The sequence below is a fragment of the Benincasa hispida genome, chromosome 8 (assembly GCF_009727055.1).
Source record: "Benincasa hispida cultivar B227 chromosome 8, ASM972705v1, whole genome shotgun sequence".
Lineage (NCBI taxonomy): Eukaryota > Viridiplantae > Streptophyta > Magnoliopsida > Cucurbitales > Cucurbitaceae > Benincasa > Benincasa hispida.
This window is the reverse complement of record NC_052356.1, coordinates 37583860-37603065: the sequence shown is the minus strand read 5'-3', so window position 1 is coordinate 37603065 and position 19206 is coordinate 37583860. Positions and strand designations below refer to the sequence as shown.

At 36.7% G+C, this 19206-nt stretch overlaps 1 protein-coding gene and 1 non-coding gene across 3 annotated transcripts in view; both read right to left on the bottom strand.

The window, feature by feature from the left end:
• LOC120083139 (transcription initiation factor TFIID subunit 2) overlaps nt 1-16586 on the bottom strand; it is a 35816-nt gene extending 19230 nt beyond the window's left edge. Inside the window, exons 1-14 of one of the 2 annotated variants that reach the window (XM_039038722.1) lie at nt 16465-16586; nt 15940-16273; nt 15079-15224; nt 14923-14989; nt 10194-10393; nt 9943-10096; nt 9089-9173; nt 8906-8997; nt 8423-8548; nt 8295-8348; nt 7401-7469; nt 3357-3454; nt 2963-3280; nt 2787-2874 (exon numbers count right to left, since the gene is read on the bottom strand). In XM_039038722.1, coding sequence (XP_038894650.1) covers nt 2787-2874; nt 2963-3280; nt 3357-3454; nt 7401-7469; nt 8295-8348; nt 8423-8548; nt 8906-8997; nt 9089-9173; nt 9943-10096; nt 10194-10393; nt 14923-14989; nt 15079-15224; nt 15940-16273; nt 16465-16586 — 1953 coding nt within the window. Of the gene's footprint in view, nt 1-2786; nt 2875-2962; nt 3281-3356; nt 3455-7400; nt 7470-8294; nt 8349-8422; nt 8549-8905; nt 8998-9088; nt 9174-9942; nt 10097-10193; nt 10394-14922; nt 14990-15078; nt 15225-15409; nt 15545-15939; nt 16274-16464 lie in introns of those variants that run through there. The other variant, XM_039038723.1, reaches the window with a different exon arrangement.
• On the bottom strand, nt 11942-12014 carry TRNAF-GAA. The gene has a single exon. It is a non-coding gene; the product is annotated as a tRNA-Phe (tRNA).
• Nucleotides 16587-19206: the final 2620 nt, after the last annotated feature.

Genomic DNA, 19206 nt, shown 5'->3' with positions numbered 1-19206 from the left:
ATTCTTGATTTGTAGAAGCATCCTTGAATCGTCCCGCCACCAATACCCGAGAACCATAATCTTTCCTAGGAACTTCTTCTACGATGATAGATAGGGTGGGCACAGAATCAACCGAGAAGGTGGACACGACTTCTTCTAACGCTAGAAGACCACTGGAAGACACAACTTGCATACAAGGTGGTCCTTTTACACACAGTAGATTCTCACATTTCAGTAGATGAGATTAGGATGAAAGGGCTTGCTTTCATCAAATCCATATATCAATCTTGTACGCAAGTTGGCACAGCGCTTAATAATAAATAAAGGCTATAGGTCGGGTCAACCCCTCGGATTTCCAATTAATTAATAGTAAAGTAATGTTCGGACGGTTAGTGTCTGTTCTGCTTCTTATTAACATCAATCGGTGGCTCTTCTGTGATGTGATCATCCATCTCCATGCTCCTAATAAAGTGGCGGACATTTGATCTCCATGAAAAGTAGTTGGATCTATTCAACTTGTGTTCAGTTACTTTTGACACCATAGGAACAATCTCAGACATGACTACTAGTTTCTGATCAGCCATTACCTAAAAAACAATAGACACCGAACAGCAGAGAATCAAACCCTAATTTACCGAAGAGAGGTCTTTACAAGCAGTGAGAATATCTATATATCCCAAACAAACACACCACCAAGAAGAGTCAACCACACTAAAGAAAACCCACAGAAAACGAACAAAAAAGGACGGCGCATGCGCCGGCGGGAGGACGGACAGCAGAGAAGAACGATTGGCGCGTGAGCCTCACGCGCTGGTCAGATGGCAACCGGACTTTGAGGTTTTGTAGATCGACGGCTGGACTTCTCTTTGGACTGGGCGATGTCGAAAAAAAACAGCTTCTTTTTTTTTTTTTCCGACGGCGGCGGCTAACGACGACGAACGAACCAAAGACGACGATTGTGAGCAAAAGTGTAAACTCACCTCTCCACAAAACCCTAAACATATCACAAATGGGTTCTAAATTCTCAAACCCCAAGGTTCACAAAAAACCCTAAGTTTATTTAGAGAGCTCTGATACTATGTAAAACTCTTAGGTTTGAGAAAAAATCAGAATGCTTTATTCATTCACCAAAGATATGAATATATACAAGTGTAAGGCATAGAAAAGGAAAATATCACAAAATATTTACAAGAATGGAAAATCCTAATTATAGAATTATAACAAAGAGAAAATAACTCTACAAAGGTTTGAAGTTAGAACTTTGTGCTCGTGCTCTAATACCATGTTAAATCACCAATCAACCCAAGAGCTTAAGTTGATGGGTTATAACAAATTTAATATTTTCCTTCCCAGTATTTTCTACATTTAATTTGCTTTGTGGCATTAGTTGGAACTCACAAGCTTATTTGCTTTGGATTAGTGCGGTCAAAGCATTGCTTTCTGAGATTTGGATGTAAAGAAATCATCACATCTTCCAGCAGTGTTCTCAACCTTGCTTTTCCATTTCTAACTCGGCTCGGCTTAAGTCTTCATCATGGTGTTCTCTCTCCAAAGGGTTTGAAGGGCTTTCAAATCAAGATATATATTGCAGGCTTGCTTTATTAATTCCTTATAATCTTGTGCTCTGAGTTTCTTGGTTTTCAAGTCTTTTGATAATATTTGATATGTTTTGTTTTTTGTATCCTTTTGTTTGAACTCTTCATTCTCTTTATGAAAAGTTTCGTATCTTCTTCTGAAAAAGGAAAAAAATCATTGCTGGCCACAAGACCTACTCTGATAACGAGCTAAATCACTTCTAAACCAACCAAACACAAGTGCATAAAATTGGTCTCATACATATATATTCAACACTCAAATGCAAACAAGAGTGCAAATTGTAAATATTTTTTATGAAGACACTTTTACACTTTTAAGAACTACCACAATTTTGAAAATCAAGTTGACCTTTTGAAAACAACTTTCATTGAGAAAAAATGAAAAAATACATGGCATAAAAAACAGGCCCACAAAAAAGGAGAACACCATTTTAAGAATGAGACTCCGACTATGCACTATAGTCCCTATAGAATATTTACAATTTTGAATATCAGCGGGGATGTCGAATTAGAATATTTCATTCCTCTTGAGTTGGTCATCCCACTAAGTTTTTAACCGAGCATATCTTCGAAATTTTATTGATCTATCAAATTTCCGCTCCTATCTAACCTATTCTCCCTCTCCCCCTAATAATATCACTTTTGATACCTCCCTATCTCCCTACATCAAACCTCACTTTGCTTGTAACTATTGTACCTTCAGTAAGGCTTATAGCTTCTCCTGCCTAACCAACTCTCCCTTCTCTCCCTGTATCAAAGCCCACTTTTCAAACATTAGTTTTAGCCAGTTAAAGCTCACTTTGCTTGTAAATATTGTACATTCAGTAGGGCTTATAGCTTCCCCTTCCTAACCAACTCTCCCTTCTCTCCTATTTCAGGTTTATAACCAATTAAAGCTGAGAAGAGAAATGAAAAGAACCAACCATAGTTCCCACCAAAAACGAGTGTAAATAATTTTCCTTTCCCGATGTCTTCTGCATTTAATTTTCTTATAAAAGTCTCCCCCCAACAAAAACAGGAAAAAAAAGGAAATAAATAATAAATAATAAAGCAACAACAACACGAATAGATAAGACATCTGCATGATAATGAAACTCCTTGTGCTCGTTCACCTAAAACCCTGCTAAACCATCTTGAAAGACCTGAAATGAAATACAGGCAAACATGTAGCCTACCAACGAAAATACTATAAACAACAAAATTTGATCTTACCCACATCTGAATAGGTTGATGAAAATGAATTTCAGCAAGGTATTCCATCTCCGGGTCTGCTCTCAACCATAGCAAAGGAGATTCCACACTGTCAAGAGACAGTATAGCGCATTCAAGCAAATGATAAGCAGATTGTCTTATCGGTGATAAAATCAAATCAGGAGTTAATTATAAACCTAGAGCGAACGTCAAGTGCAGGTATATCAGCATTGTCATCAGAACCATCAGGTTTTGACCCCTTTTTAGTTTTCTGGAGGCGTCTAGCAGCAAGTTTGGAGTGGCATTGTATTTCTAGTAGCTGCCAAGTCTCTCCAGTCATTGGAAGAACTGGATGATCAAACACACCGTCAAGTTCGTAAATCCTGATACTCATCATGCCAGGCCATCCAGTATCACTGTCCCGATTTTCTACACTTGTGGCTGGTGAAACTGTGCATTCCCGTGACACCGCCATTTCGACCATATTTTTTCGCTTGTTGTAGGAAAATCCCATCCTGATATCACACACAAATCAAGGTAAGCAAAAAATAAGCAGACACGTAAGAGCATAAAAAATGGTATATTGTTTACCTCAACACTGGACAACCACATGATTCAACCCACCGAGGAAAGAACTCTTTAAGAAACGGCCGCTCAAGGTTTCCAATCTTATTGGCCAATTGGCGAAACTGCATCTCAAATATATAGAAAATTTAGACATTAGACATGTCATTCTCATTCAGCATGTCCACGAACCCAAATTTTTTTATTAGATTGTGTAAAATTAATGATAATATAATTTTAAATCTAATTCTTGCTTATTTGTTTTTATGAATAATTGATATTAGAAGTATGAACAAAATTCCAAAGGACTCCCCCATTAGTAGCTCATCAAAGGTTCAAAACAACCCAATTGTTCACACGCACCCACCAATTTCCACAACTTCCAGCAGATAACGAACTTCAAGAGGCAGCTTAATTTAGCCACATCTAATCTCCCCACCACTTTGAGCGAGGGTATCAAATATTTTATGGCTTCTTTCCCACCAGATATCTTATATGATTGCTTTCACCATGTTCAGCCATATCACTTTGCCTTGCTTTTGGGTATGATCCACAATGAAGTTGAAGTAGCCCATCTTTAGCATGATTACCCTTCACGAGAAGAGATTAAAATTCAATTCACCATTTTGTCAAGTCCATATTAAGATAACGACCTTTTTTCAGTTTTTGGGCTTTGGGACTTGCAACATACTTTCAACCAAAGCTTTAAACATTCTTGGAGAATAGTTGGAAATTTTTACCATAGAATGTGTCGGGAAATTGCCTGAAGACCATACCAACATCTTAACCCATACTGGCAAGAGCAAAACAAAGACTCCTGCATTCCCATTTCAGGCATAAAAAGTACCAGGTAGCCTGACAGCATTGTAGTTTACTCCAAATTTTCTGAATTCTTTTGGCTGCCAATCCCCTTCCCTCCCACAGTGGCACAGCACCCTCAAGTACCAAAGCCCAGATAGTAACCTCACTTTCTGAGAACTCTTCTTTCCCAAATAGCCGCCAGTTATATTCCTTCTATAATCAGAATTCCGCCTATTCCTTGTCCAGAAAGACTAAGAACTCTAGTTAGAGTTAAACAGATCTCTTCAATTTCATTATTCAGTAAGTTTCTAATCATCATTATCAACCAAGTGAATGCAACACACCCAAAATATATTTAAGCAAGCCACGCCGAGAATTCTTTGACACAAATACATTAGAGGTGCCTCCGTTGCAAAAATATCTTTTAAGAAACTGTAAGCGGTTTTCTTTGACAAAATTTTGAAGTCCCTGTCCAAGAAACTGATTTTAATCCAATCAATAAATATGTATTTTGAGCAATATCCTTGAGAACCAATTTCATTTGCATATATATATTTATATGTATTTTGAGCAATATCCTTGAGAATTAACTTTGTCCATAATTCTCCTAATCCATTCAACAACCTCCGGAGCCATGTTGACAACTTATTACTCCTCATTTGACCGCCCACCCTCAAGAGGGAGTTTTATACAATGAGAGGATGAGGAGTGGGTAACCCCATTTCACTCCTCTTTTGTTTTGTTTTTTTTTTTTATTATAAGAGACAATTTCATTGATAAATGAAATATCCAAAGATTTTCAAGTATAAAGGAACCAATCATATGGTATACAAAAGGTGTTTCCAATTAGGAATGGAGAACTATGGCAGTTAACCACTCCTCTCATTATGTATTCTATGACAATTTGCCCAATTTTTCAACAGACCTAGGTGCAAAATGTCACAAACGCGTACTCGTAAGGGTCTCAAGGCAATTGTACGGCACTTGTTCTCGCCCTCAAACAAGTCAGCCAATCCAAATTCAAATAGCCGATGGCACAATGGGCATTTCTCACAACCTCCACCCCGTTCTTGAGAAAATGTTTTAGAAAACTAGAGAAAAAGGTTTTCGCAAACGTTAGAAAGCATGATTTGAGCAAAGAAAGATTGTAGTAAGCTAGAAGGCAATAAGCAACAACCACGGCTTTATAGCATACCACACTGGGTACGAGGATATGATGATTAGTCTTATCCCATACAGTGCATTCTGAACAAAGGCAATATCTCTAAGCATAGAAAAGAACATTTTTGGCCAGCTAGTCATAGGTATTTTTCCATAAGCACGTTGGTTGCCTTGGATTTGATCCCACCAAGCCGATGCCTCACTCTTTAGTTTCAAACCAATTTAACCTTGTTGTTTTCCGGGGTTCTCAAGTAATCGAAGAAATTTTCCACATTTTTTATCCAATCTAAAAAGATCTCAATGTTCATCTTCCTATTGTATGCTGAAATATTGATTTGAAGTCGGTTTCTTGCCTCCAATATGGTTGATCTTGCCAATATAGAAAATAATCTTGATTAACACATCTTTGCAGTTGAATGAGAGGAATTTGCCTTTGGAATAAAGGATTTTCTACATGACGATGAGGTTGAAATCTTGGAGGATAAATGGGTTGAGGACTATGGCATTCTTCTTCTTCGGATGAGTCATAATCTAAACACGTCAAATGTTGTGACATTGGTCTTATTTGCAGATAATTTGGGACTGGAAGAAGATATGGAATAGGATTAGGCATTAAAACTACTCTGTTTAACTCTCCTCGAGATTTTCTTGTTGGTTCTTGATTTCTTGAGAGAACTTGTGGGTTATTTTCTTGGTTTCTTGGTAAGACTTGTTGGTTATTTTCTTGCTTTTGCGGAAAATCTTGAAGTTGCCTTTGAATTTCTTGGCTATTTTGTTGATCACACCCATGAAAATCTTGATGAAAATTCCCACATTCTTGGCCATGGATTGGATTGTCGTGTTGTTCTTGATTGTGCAGAAGGTTATGGTGTTGTTCTTGAATAGGAATTGCATTATTTGGAGCTGCAACATCTGAAATCTCTCGCTTTTTGAGTAAGATTTTCTACAACTTGCTGAATGCACAACTTTGTGGCGATAATTCTAGCCATATTAGTTTGAACTTCAAGCAATTTCGTGTTGAACTTTCCTCGAGAAGTCTCTACAAGAGTTAATTGTTGGTTGACAGGTTGAGAGGAGAAAGAGGATGCTTTCGCATCTAGAGGTTGGAGGTCGAGAAGCTTGTTGGTGTTCTTGATGAAACACCATCAGACCCTTTCACAAAGGCGTTCTAATACCAATTGGTGAAGACTAAAGAGTCTTGGAGAAATCTTGGAAGAATCTTGGAGTCGAAGTTTTAATTCGTCATCAAAATCTAATCAATACAAGAGAGGAGTTCTCTGTTTATAGAGAATTACATGTGGGATAGGGTGATTAATCTTGAATTTACTAAACTACCCCAACTCCTACTACATCAATCTCTTCTCTGATTATGAATGATTATTGATTATATTTTTGCTTACGATGTATGATCGGTCGCTATGATTTAATTTGCAATACGTGACATTCAATTGCATGTTAATCTGGTGTAGAAATAAATTAAATTAGCTTGTAAGTTGTATATTCACCTCAACGAAGATTGTCTAATTAACCTAGGGAAGAGTTAATTTGAATGCTTGATTTGTCGTTTCCAATTGGACATTCGACTTAGCGGTTTTTCTATCCTTAATGCGGTCAGCTAAATTAGTTAGGATGTGTTACATCTAATCAATTTGGTTGATTTGATAATTTGGACCCTCACCTAGCTTTTCAAGGTGAGGTGGCTAAGCTAGGCAATATAGGAATGATATGAGGAATCCATGATCAAGTTGCAATATGTGGAATTAACTCAAAGGGCTAGGTTAGATATTTTAATTATTTGAATTCAGTCTCAATTTACTTACTGCAATTTATTTATTCTCGACCAACAAACTTCAAATTCCAACCCCCCCCCCCCCCAAATTACCTTAGGCTGTAAACTATTTGACTGAGAAATTCTTCAGTTCCCTATGTTCTACCCATGCTGCCACTACTACATTTTTAGTGGTAACGGTTAAAATTATTTGGTCTGGAATTGGACGACGAATTCCACTCGACCAACAATCTTTCGATCACTACCTTGAACAAATAACTAAATGGATGCTGCAGAACAAAAGGCCCTTCTAAAGAATCATCATAGAAGAAAATTAGTACCTCCTTCGTGCTAAGGGATTGTGATGTAGAGGCTGTATCTCTAGCACGAGAAACAATATTTTGTAGAATCTGGCACAGTAGAATAAAAATAAATCAATATAAAGATCATTTCTTTTATAAGAAACAGAACTTCAATTATCAAGGGAGAAAATACAAAAGGAGGGGGAGATGAGATATTTGCACACACCAATGGTTACGAAAAAAGATGCCAATTGGTGTATGAGCTTGCCTTTAATTACAATAATAATAATAATTAAAAAAATGGGGTAGTTGACTAGGTAGAAGAAAAAAAGAGTAACCAAGTGTCCAAAAAAATGTCCATGTTAGTTTCTTGGCCACAAAAAATTCTAAAACTTCTTTCAAACCTAGTCTCAAGAGGAGGACAAAGATACCACTGGACCATAGAAATCAATATAAAGATCAAGAAAGAAACTTATCTTCTATAAATAGTAGGTCTTTCTAGCACAATGTGTATTCAAACATACTAGGAAAATTAATTGACAAAATCAAGTCACATAACATATGCAACATCAGGATGCACTACGACTCAAGAAAGTTAAATGGTCAAAAAGGAAACCAACAAAATGTTTTCTTTTTTTTCTTTTTTTTGTTGGTGGGGGGACACTTGGATTGGTTAGAGCTAGGGGCTGGCTTCTAGCCCAAGGCCCCAAGTTAAAGTCGCCAAAGGGAAAAGAATATTTTAGCACGTAAGAGTCTCCATGTGGTAGTCCAAATCCACAAATGTTCAAGGAAAAAAAAATGGAGAAGAAAACACTTCTATTTTATCCAGCCAAAAGAAGTTAAAATGCAACCAACGGCACAATCTATAATCATCCTTACATCTTTCTACTTAATATCTTCACAATTTTCATGAACCAGAACCAGACCCATTACCTTGCGGAAAGACTCAGGGCCCATCTGCTTTTCCAACATTTGAAGGATTGCCACCTTTTTGAAAATAGAAAGAAATCATTAGAAAGTTGAATCAGAAGTAAAAACCTAACTAAACATAGTGAACTTACAGACTTCCATGATCTTATTTTTCCATATATACCAATACGTTGGGTCCCATACAAATCTTTACAAGCAGAAGAGGAACTCAAGGTGGTCAAACCACTATCATCTGCTCTGCAAACAGCACAATTTGCCTGCATAAAAGCATAACAGAGTTTTTTCAACATAAATTGATATATGAAAATGTGAAATGTTTTTTAACAAGAAACTCATTGGTAGGACTTAACCAGAGGACTAATTACAAATGACATCGGTGGTAGGATTAATACATTAAATATAAGACCACGTAAATTATTCTAATTGCTAAATGGGCAAGGTACAAAGTGCAATTATCTCTGATTTTTATGCTTAATGACACCAGAAATAGTAAACCTACTTTGATTGACCAACTGAGAGAAAAGTAGCTCCAAGCCCTCAAGAAAAAAGAAAGGAAAGACAGAGAAATTTCACACAGAATAACTGCAAGCAACTAAGAAAATGATGAAGCGAACCTTGTATCTCTGGTAGCGTGCCTCATTATTTCCCAAGTTCTTCTTGATAAATAAATCAGTCAGAAAACCAGCAAGACCATCCAACAACCACTCTAGCAATAAGAATCACACATGCGTGATCAAAAATAAGATGAACGAAGATGAAACAGTAAATTGTAATGAGAACATATGATAATCATTTACCATCATTTGGGGCTTCAGGGGTAATATAAATGCCAAACCACTGTCTTGCTAGAGCATAAGCAAGTTTAATCCTCGTATCTATGGTCTGTGAAAAAAGAACATTGACCAAAACACAATTATTAGAGAAGCAAACCAAACGAGTTTTTAGCATTCAAGTCATTTATGTCATTTCTCTCGGATCCTTACCTATATATAGACACTATCATTGTTATTATTTAAAATAAATTTATTATTAAAAAATAATAATAACAAACAAATAAATAAAACATTAAATGATTCTCGTGTGCACTGTGGAGCCAGACACCTTACCAACAAAAGTTGGTGGTTATTTGGACAGACTCAAACCAGACAAAACGAAAGAGGGAGAGAGAGGGAGATTGGTGCTTCACTTCTTTTTTTCCTTTTTTTTTCCCTTTTTTATATCAAGATATTGTATTTGGACCCACTTGTACATAACTCGATGAATCTCATAGGATAGTCACCAAACCCTATAATATTTGGCTGCCAAGAAATTCATAGAATTTTAACATCCTAATTCGGTAGCCACCATAGTTTGAACTCATACATGTCCCTTCACTACTTCACCATTTCCCCAGCCCTAGAAACCACTAGGTTAGCCCATGGTGGTTGTATTGGTGCTTAGTTGATTGTGGATATTTGCAAACGCTACAGTATTGCATATGTGGGACCCCATACTGATGCATTTCCGGCATCGATACACAACAAAAAATTCATGGTTTAAGCATATGATATATATATATCCACGAAACTGAATGTCCACCTACAACAGATATAAACTTCAAAACAAATTAATTGTTGAGCCCATGCTATACAAGCCCTATAAATAAACAAACCTGATCGATGATCTTCTCATCAAACAAAAGATGAGAACTAAATATACACATGGAAACTCCCAAACATATTGATGATACTGCAATCTCCGGCTCTATGAAGATTTGTTTGTACGACCCAAATGGGAAGTCCACAGAGAGGTAATCCTTATAGCAGCTATGCAAAGTAAATTTCAAAGTAAGAAATAATTTTAAAATATAGAACTTGTACTTTGTAATCATTACTGCAGCATTCAAAAAATTGAACAACAGACCTGAATGCACTATGAAAAAATTCCACCGTATGCTTGAGCTTTAAAGAATTAACAGGCGAGCACATGTGTGATATAAGTCCATTTTGGTGATCAGCAAGGATTTCAAACGGACCAACGGCAAGTGATATCCAATGTGCATTGACAGGGATGTCTACCTGATACACATAAGTTTTGCGGGGAGGATTGTCCTTGCTCAAGACCTGAAAGGAATGGAGATATATGGAAAGTCAAAACATCCAAAATGCTTGAAGTTGATTTGAAATGTAGAGAGAAACTTGATATATATACATTCAAAAATCACCTGCGCAAGAAGTAATATGTGCACATTTAAACATAAAAAATGCTTGAAGCTTATGGAGTACAAACAAGAAACGAGATTGCCTTGGACAAGAAAACGTATCTGCATAGCCGGATTAGAGGCACCTTGCAGCAAGAAGTAATATGCTACCTCTAACCAAGCTTTGAATTTCGAGATTTCTATATGAGGGGATCTTCACACTGATATGTCTCTTAGATAAGCAAAATGCAATCAAGAGGAAGACAATGAAAACCAGATCCCCCATGGTTTTACAATGCCAATAAATCCACATGCTTATGTGCAGCTCATGTTAATGTTAGTTAAATTGATTTATCACTGGATACAATAAACATTGCATGGCCAATCCAAGCATAGCATAGTGGGATAAGTAAGCTATTAGATCAATGGTTCGACTACCCACCCCACCACAATGGTCAAACTCAAGACAAAATAAACATGCATGCAACTCATCTTATTGTTAATTACATTGGTTTATTTTCAAGATACATTTCGCAGAAATATCCCCCCTCAAATCTCCCCAAAGTAAGTTTAGCTCAGTGGTATTGGCATGCACTCCAATCTCCCCTCAAATCTCAAAATTAGTTACAATGAGTTTTTTTTTAATTGAAGGCCAAGCTTTCATTGAGATAAAATAAAGATGCAAAAAGAAACATTCAAGGGGAGCCCAACTAATCTAGGAAGTGGCTCCAGTCAAGCAAGATAAGATCTAAAATATAATTACAAAAAGTTGTATACACGCAGTTCCAAAGAGAGGCGTGGTACTAAACAAGGGACCAGACCTCCCAAGGGGTCTTGCAAACCTTCTAAAAATCCAATCAAGGTTGGTACATGAAAAACATTTCACAAGCTAACGACTAATTATACATTTTCCACCAACTCAAATGGATAAATACAAGCCACATAAGGATCTTGCACAGGACATGTGCCTGTCCTACCTCCTCTCCACTTGTAAAACAAAGAGACGGAGTTTGGGAGACAATGGATAGGAGATTTTGGATGAGTAATTTGAGATAATCATCTGAATGAAAAATAATATTTCAACATACAAAAGTTGTGGTCCACACCATTTGAAAGCACAGTACATAGTTTCAATTCTTTTAGGTAATAAATGGAAGCCTCCCTGAAAGAGTGAATATATAAATATAAGTTCAAAAAACCTTCACAGTTTTTCATTTATTAAATAAGGTAGCATAACATGGTTTTGCACTGACCCAGCTAGGACAAATAATATCATAACTAATAATATCCTCGTACAATATGGGACGGAAATATGTTTTGAAGCAGCGGTTATAAGATAATGATATCAAGGTCATTATCTTTAAAAATTCATAAAAATAACTGTGTTCAAACAGAATATTGCTCCAGGTGAGTCTTTTTGCCCAACCCTTGGCTCACATGGGAAAAGGGTAGAATCAATCCCAAAGATAAGTGCGGTGAGCGTGGATTGAACACGCCACCTTCAGATCTTCAATCTGATGCTCTCCCAGTTGAGCTATCCCCGCAATTAGGCACCTTCCGGAATCGAGCCCCAGTTGAATTGGAGGCACAATTGTACTCAATAAAGAGTCCAATCTAGGAGGTATTTAATTCAAACACATACACTAAAAATCCTACTCTGCCATAAAACATAATATACTGACCCCTCACCCTCAAAAGCACATTCAAGATAGGAGCATCAAAACAGAGAGAGGGAGTTTAAATTAAAATAAATTTAATTCTCTAGCAATCATTTCAATATAATAAGAAATATAATATCTACAAAGCCCTGAGAAACCTCAAACATAAATTAATCTTGACAAAAACTTTCTTGAATAAAAACTAGAGCACTGGTGATTTGGCACTATTAGACAACTTTATTCTAATCTTTCTTTAATATATGAATGACTTCCATTGAGAAAAAAAATGAAAAGTACATAGACATCTAAAAAAAAAACAAGCCCACAATAAAAGGGAGCCATCAAAGAAAAGGCCTCCACTCAAATTTTTCCACAAGAACATGTACATTAAAAGATACATCTAAATGGGCTTGACAGTTATCTCTTGTTTAGAAAAACCTTGAGATAGATTTCTGAACATATATCAAAGGAATGTGCTTTTGTTCACAAAATCCTTTCATTTTCCTCAATGAAAGCTCGGTTCATTGAAAAAAAAAAAAAAAAAAAAACTCTGTTCACGACATTGCCAAAGTAGATGAAGAATTGAATAGCTTGAACAAGTAATCTTTACTCACAAGTCCATGTTCCCGATAACATTTGGAGAAGAAAAGTTTGTCATTATTTCCCACAATCATAAAAGAGGAGTTCATTTTGAATTCATGATTTGGATAAATTTAGCAAGATGTCTCATCTTATATGTCTTATTCAATTTCATGAAATTTGATTAGTTATTCACATTGAGACCAATAATTTCTTGGTCACTTAGGTAAGCTTTTAGGGAGAATATTTAATAGTATGAAATAATGTACTACTTGTTATCTCCAAAAAGTGGCCAGATAGAACCTACGTGAACATTTGGGGCTATTTACTATGTATTTCCATTTATCATCCTTCAAGGGGATGCTGCTCTCCTTCAAGCCAAATTTGCATTTAACTCCATGAAGAAAAAATCAAGAAAGAGACCAACAGTCGAGATCATTTATACTATACAGTTCTCCATTGAACATTGAATATGGTCAAACTACTAAATGTGCCAAGTTTTCATCAATATGCTGACTACTGGATTACTGATTCTGTTAAATTTGGCAAGGAGCAAATGAACATTTAGAATCGAGTATTAATAAGGGTGAATACTACTAAGAACAAACTTAGTTGATTTAAGCAATTTGAGACTCTGTAACTTTGTGTTCTTTATCTAGAGGCTGAGAGAATAGCTACTGAAGATCAATACAATAAACTTCAAGGAAAAAGATCGTTTCTTAACAAACTTCTTTGATAGCAATTTGAGATTCCATAATTTTGTTGTTCTTTATCTAGGGAATGAGAGAATAGTTAGTGAAGATCAATACGATAAACTTCAAGGAAACAGATTGTGCCTTATTTTTTACTTTTCTTTCTTTTTTTTTTCGATATCAATGAGTATTCTAACCAGCTTACGTGTACCTCGAGTAATCTCACAAGACAATCCACAAACCATACAACATTTGAGTGGGAGGAAATCTGTAGGAAATTAAATCCTAGGTAGGTAGCCACCATGGATTGGACACATTTCCTCTAAGTCCTTTACTGAACCCATTATCCTTTTTTACAAATTGGGCTAAACCATGATGGTTAAAAATTGTGTCTCATTAGATAATCCAAAAAATCCCTAGGAAACCAACGGGAAAGATGCCTAGGAAATACATCTTGAACCAACGGGTATCTTTACCATTGTTGGTGATGGCAAACCTACATCCTTTTGGTTTGATCAATGGACTGGTAATGATCCTCTCAAAAATAGATTCCCCAAGCTTTTGGCAACATCAGAGTCTAAATCTGCCCCTACATCAGATGTTTGGAGCACAGAAAACAGCTCGTGGATTTTGAATACTAGAACTAGAAGGAATCTTAAAGATGATGAAATCAATGAATGGGTCTCCTTCACATAGCTTTATCCCAACATTCATCTCTCACAACAGCCTAACCACTGGAGATGGAAGTTATATAACAGTGTTGTCTTCTCCACAAATTCTTTGCTCATACACCTCTCCTCTGATGGGTCCTCTCTTAATGCTGATTTTTAAAGGAAATTGTGGATATTCCATTGCCCAAACAGAGTAAAAGTTCCCATTTGGGAAATTAGCCACTCTTGTCTCAACACTATGGATTGGCTCCAATAGAGATGTCCATGGATAAGCCTCTCTCCCTCTTGCTGCTGCCTCTGTCAGAATGATCATGAATCTCAAAGTCACATTTTCATCCGCTGCCTGTTAGCTGCTCATATGTGGGGTGAATTACTTTCTACCTTTGATTGGTCTAGAGCATGCACCTCCGCAGGGTTCTATGAATTGGTTGAGAATGATGTTCAATGAACACCCTTTCAAAAATACCAAGGGTCACCTATGGACAAATATTGTCAATGCCGTCTTGTGGAAATTGTGAAATGAGGGAAATGCTCGGCTTTTCAAATGCAAAGATAGAACCTCTAAGGAAACATTAGATCTATCAATCTTCCATGCATTTCTTTGGTGGAAAAATACACACCCCTTTAACAGTTTTAGTTTAAATTTTATTGTTGCAAATTGGAGACATCTTTTTAATCTCATGAGGGCCCTTTTTTACCTCTTTGGATTATTTCATTCAATCAATGAAATTGTTTCTAATCCAAAAAAGAAGTATACAAGAGGAAAAATAAAATATGGTTCACATTACTCAACAAAATTGCTTTCCATCATAGAACTGATACACAAACATCTCATTTCAGAGTATTTCTCACCTGGTACAACAGAATTCCATTACTGACAGCCACAAGATTTTGAGAGACGGTAAACTCGAGGTCATACCTGAACATGAGAAAGCATGGAGAACATAAATAGATCGTGAAAAATTAAAATTGTCACGAGATAACCCAGTCAGATCATCGTATCCTTACTTGCATCGTTGTAGGCCATCATCCATACAAGGGAACCAGCACCTTGCACGCCTTATTTGGTTGTCAGTGTGAGCCATATGGTTATAGAAGTGAATACCTACCTCTGATTTCTCTACCCAGTAATCAATACGAACCAGCCTTACATTCTGCATCAAACATTGTCCTTTATCAGTAGCCACAAAAGAAATAATAAAACTCAACGCAAAACCCAAGGTGCTACGTGTAAGATTCCATAAACATGACTTATGATAGAACTTCAGTAGCTTCAGAAACAATTACATATCATAAGAGAACCTTTTTCCTTGGTATTCTCAAAAGTCTGTAGACTTACATCAATTATAACTGCCTAAGTTGGTTTGTGATATGCACACGGCTTTATGCGGAAAAAATGACTTGTTCCCAACTTGAAACTAATCTTCTTATTCACGTGCAATTTTCTTCACCTTAACCTCAAATCTCTCAGTTTCTGCAGTTTGAACTAAGCAAGAATGATACTGATTTCTTTCTACTCGTGAGAAAAATGGATGCTTAAACAAAGATAACTTCTTCATTTCCAAACCTACCACCTACTAAACGGATGATGAGTTCTGCTCATTACATATAGATGATTCAAAAGACTTACCAAGCTTCCAAGCTATAGGAACCGAATGAACAATAAATTTAACCAGACCATTTCCAAGGAAAGCCAAGTAATATGTCATGTATGATATACTCATAACAACAGTATTTGCATGCCATAATACACAGAAAAACAAATAACTTGATTGAAGATCGAAACTAGCGCACCACATTTAGCAACCACGTGCATATTCTCCCCCATATATACTACTGGCATCATAATAATAACTAACAGCTACAAACCTGCTTGTCCTCGTCCGCAGGTTGCACTCCATTCTCCAGAAATGGCTGGTCATGCTGCTCACTTCCGCTCTTGAAAGCCTTGCAGCAGTTTATCAACAAATTAGGAACCAGTTCTTTCTCAATCGAAGACATATAAATTGACGACGCAACATCTGCAGCAGAGTTCGGCGACGACACAGCTTTAAAACTCTTCTCACTTTCCACATGTTGAGGCCGCGGATAATACTCAAATTCAGTAGGGTCACCATCCACTGAAACACTCACAATCCCAAGATTCTCCGCGTGCAACCCAACTATGCCAATATCGGGAACCGCGATTTCCAACTCGGTGAACCTAAAATCCAGCAACAAGAACGGTGAGTATCAGATTCAATAAAACAAATTCCAACGAAGAAAGCCAACAACAAACTCAAACGCATAGGAGAAAATTAAACAAAACCAAGATTCCACCAAGAAAGAACGCAAATGGGAAGATGGGAAGAGGGAGTAGCGATCAGAATTGAAGGAGATAGAGCCAATACGAACCCATAAACGCGACGTTTGTCAATGTCGATGGAAAGACACAGCTTCTGGTGACGAACTACAGCTCCGGAGTTGTCAGGTGGCTTGGCGTCGTCGGTGTTCTTTGGCTTGCGAGGCTTGGCCATAGCAAGCACATAGCCTGGGCAGGGGACTAGGAGCAAAGCAACGCGATCCAAATTCGAAGGTGGACACAAGGAATTTATATAGCCGACTTCTACCAGCTCTTTTATGAGGGGTGGGTTTCGCTTCCCCACGATGTTCCCTATTTTAGTTCTCCTAGTCTTTGTAATCCTAACCGTACACTCCCCACTGATCTAATCCAACGATCCCCCATAGATTGGAAGTTATTAAGGCAATTTGATTTTCTTTAGTTAAAATCAATTTAGGTTCGGCCACACTAGGATGTTAGAAAAAAAACAGCTATATAAAGTCGAATGTAATGATAAATTACAACATGAGCATATATATTTCTTCTTCTCGAGATGAAATTAGCTCCTAAGATATTTATGAAATTAGCTCCTAAGATATTTGTCTTAACTACATTGAAGTTTATTGTTTTAGCAATATTATTCGAAAGAAAATGTCATACTTTTAGTCAAGTCAATATAAATGGGCTACATTAGCTTAGTGTAGTCATTTCTTACTTCCACATCATTATTTTGTAGGATTAATTGAGTGTATGTTCGAAAATGATTTTGAAATTTGTTAAAATAACTTTTTTTTATTCAAAATCACTCCCAAACATACCTTAATGGTCAGATCGTTAGTAATATTTTTTTTTTCTAACTTCTAGGACTAAAAGGTGTTCCTTTTGAAATTTTTGCAATCTGTCAAGTGTTGCCCTAAGCAAACCATAAAGCCCAGAAAACTGGAAGGCGACATTAGGGAATACATATCCAAAAAGGAAAAAGTCAGATTCACGGTTTCCAAGCTGGCTATCCAACACAGAGAAAATATACCAATCGGGAAAATAGTTGAGCCCGGTTCGACACTGCGCTTCACAACCTCGAGAGTGTTGGGATTGTCCTAAAACTTGTAGTTCGTAATCATGGAAACAATTATATTTATCAATAAAAGTATTATTGAAGAATTTATTCAGTAAGAGTGTTATTGAAATCGAAGTTGCATTATGATATAAAATCCAATAACGAATCCATGGCTATAGTATGAATACTCTAACTTTACGTAGAGACATAAAAGAGGACCAAGTTATAGTATATAACCAAAAATGTCTATAAATATATGGATGAGATTGGGTACCTCATCTTGGGGACATTATGGATACGGCCTACTTTGTATACCGATACAAATTATGTGATCCTGAAATCGTTCATGTGAAGACATGTGAGTGGAGACATTCTATGCAAAAGAGTTTTACATAAGATCGTACCATGAAATAGTCACTTTTCTTTATAATGACTGTTTATTGTTAAAACTAATTATTTCAATTCGATGACTTAGGGTAAATCGATCTTAATCTTAAGCTAACTATGAACTCATGTTTATTCGAGATTATCCTTTGATCTGTATAGGTGAGAGTAGTTTAACAGCACTGCTCAACAAACCTCCCATTTTGGGGATAAGACCAGATAGATAACTAGGGACATAGTCCTACGAGATGGAATGACAGTTGTACCCAATAAGAACAACGAACTAATACCAATGCGCACAATCACCGATTGGAGGATTTGCATGGATTACTGAAAATTCAATGCGACGATCAAAAAAGATCATTTCTCATTGCCCTTCATTGACCAAATGTTGGACAGACTAGCAGGGAACAACTACTTTTGCTTTTTGGATGGATACGCGGGGTACAATCAAATAATGATCGCACCTGAGGATCAAGAAAAAAACAACTTTCACATGCTTGTATGGGATGTTTGTCTTTCAACGCATGCCTTTCAGACTATGCAATGACCCGAGTACCTTTCAAAGGTGCATGATGGCTATCTTTTCAGATTACATTGAGGACTCTTCAAAAATATTCATTGATGATTTTTCAGTCTATGGAAGGACGGTCTAGAAAATCTGGAAAAGATCCCAAAGTGGTGCGAGGACACAAATTTATTTCTGAATTGGGAGAAGTGACATTTCATGGTAACTGAGGGAATTGTTCTCGGACGCAAAGTTTCCAAATATAGCCTAGAAGTTGATAAAGAAAAATTTGAGGCCATTGAAAAGTTATCACCACCTACAAATGTGAAGACTCTAAGAAGTTTCCTAGGACATGTTGGGTTCTATTGAAAATTTGTCAAAAATTTCTCAAAAATTGTCAGACCACTGAACATGTTGCTAAAAGCTGATAGACCTTTTGATTTTGACGCCAGTTGCCTTAACGCATTTGAAAAATTAAAGAATGTGCTAGTCTTAGCTCCAGTTTTTATTACACCCGAATGGACAAAAACATTCGAGCTAATGTGCGATGGGGGAAGTTTTGGCTCAATGAATAGAAAAGGTTCTTCATCTCATCGCATACGTAAGTAAGACTCTTAATAGTGCTCAGGAGAATTACACTGAAGGTTCCACATTGAAGGGACCCTTGAGCGTAAGCAGATCTCCCAAATCCCAATTTTTCAGAATTGGAATTTTTAAGGTGAAAAAGAAATTATGCATTTAAGGGAAAAGAAAAATACAACATGCTTATGAAAAAGAAAGAAACGAAATAGGGTTTCAAAAACCCTTACCTTTGAAGAAGATTTTCAATGTAATCCTTGAACACAACCACAAACGGCGACCTCGGTA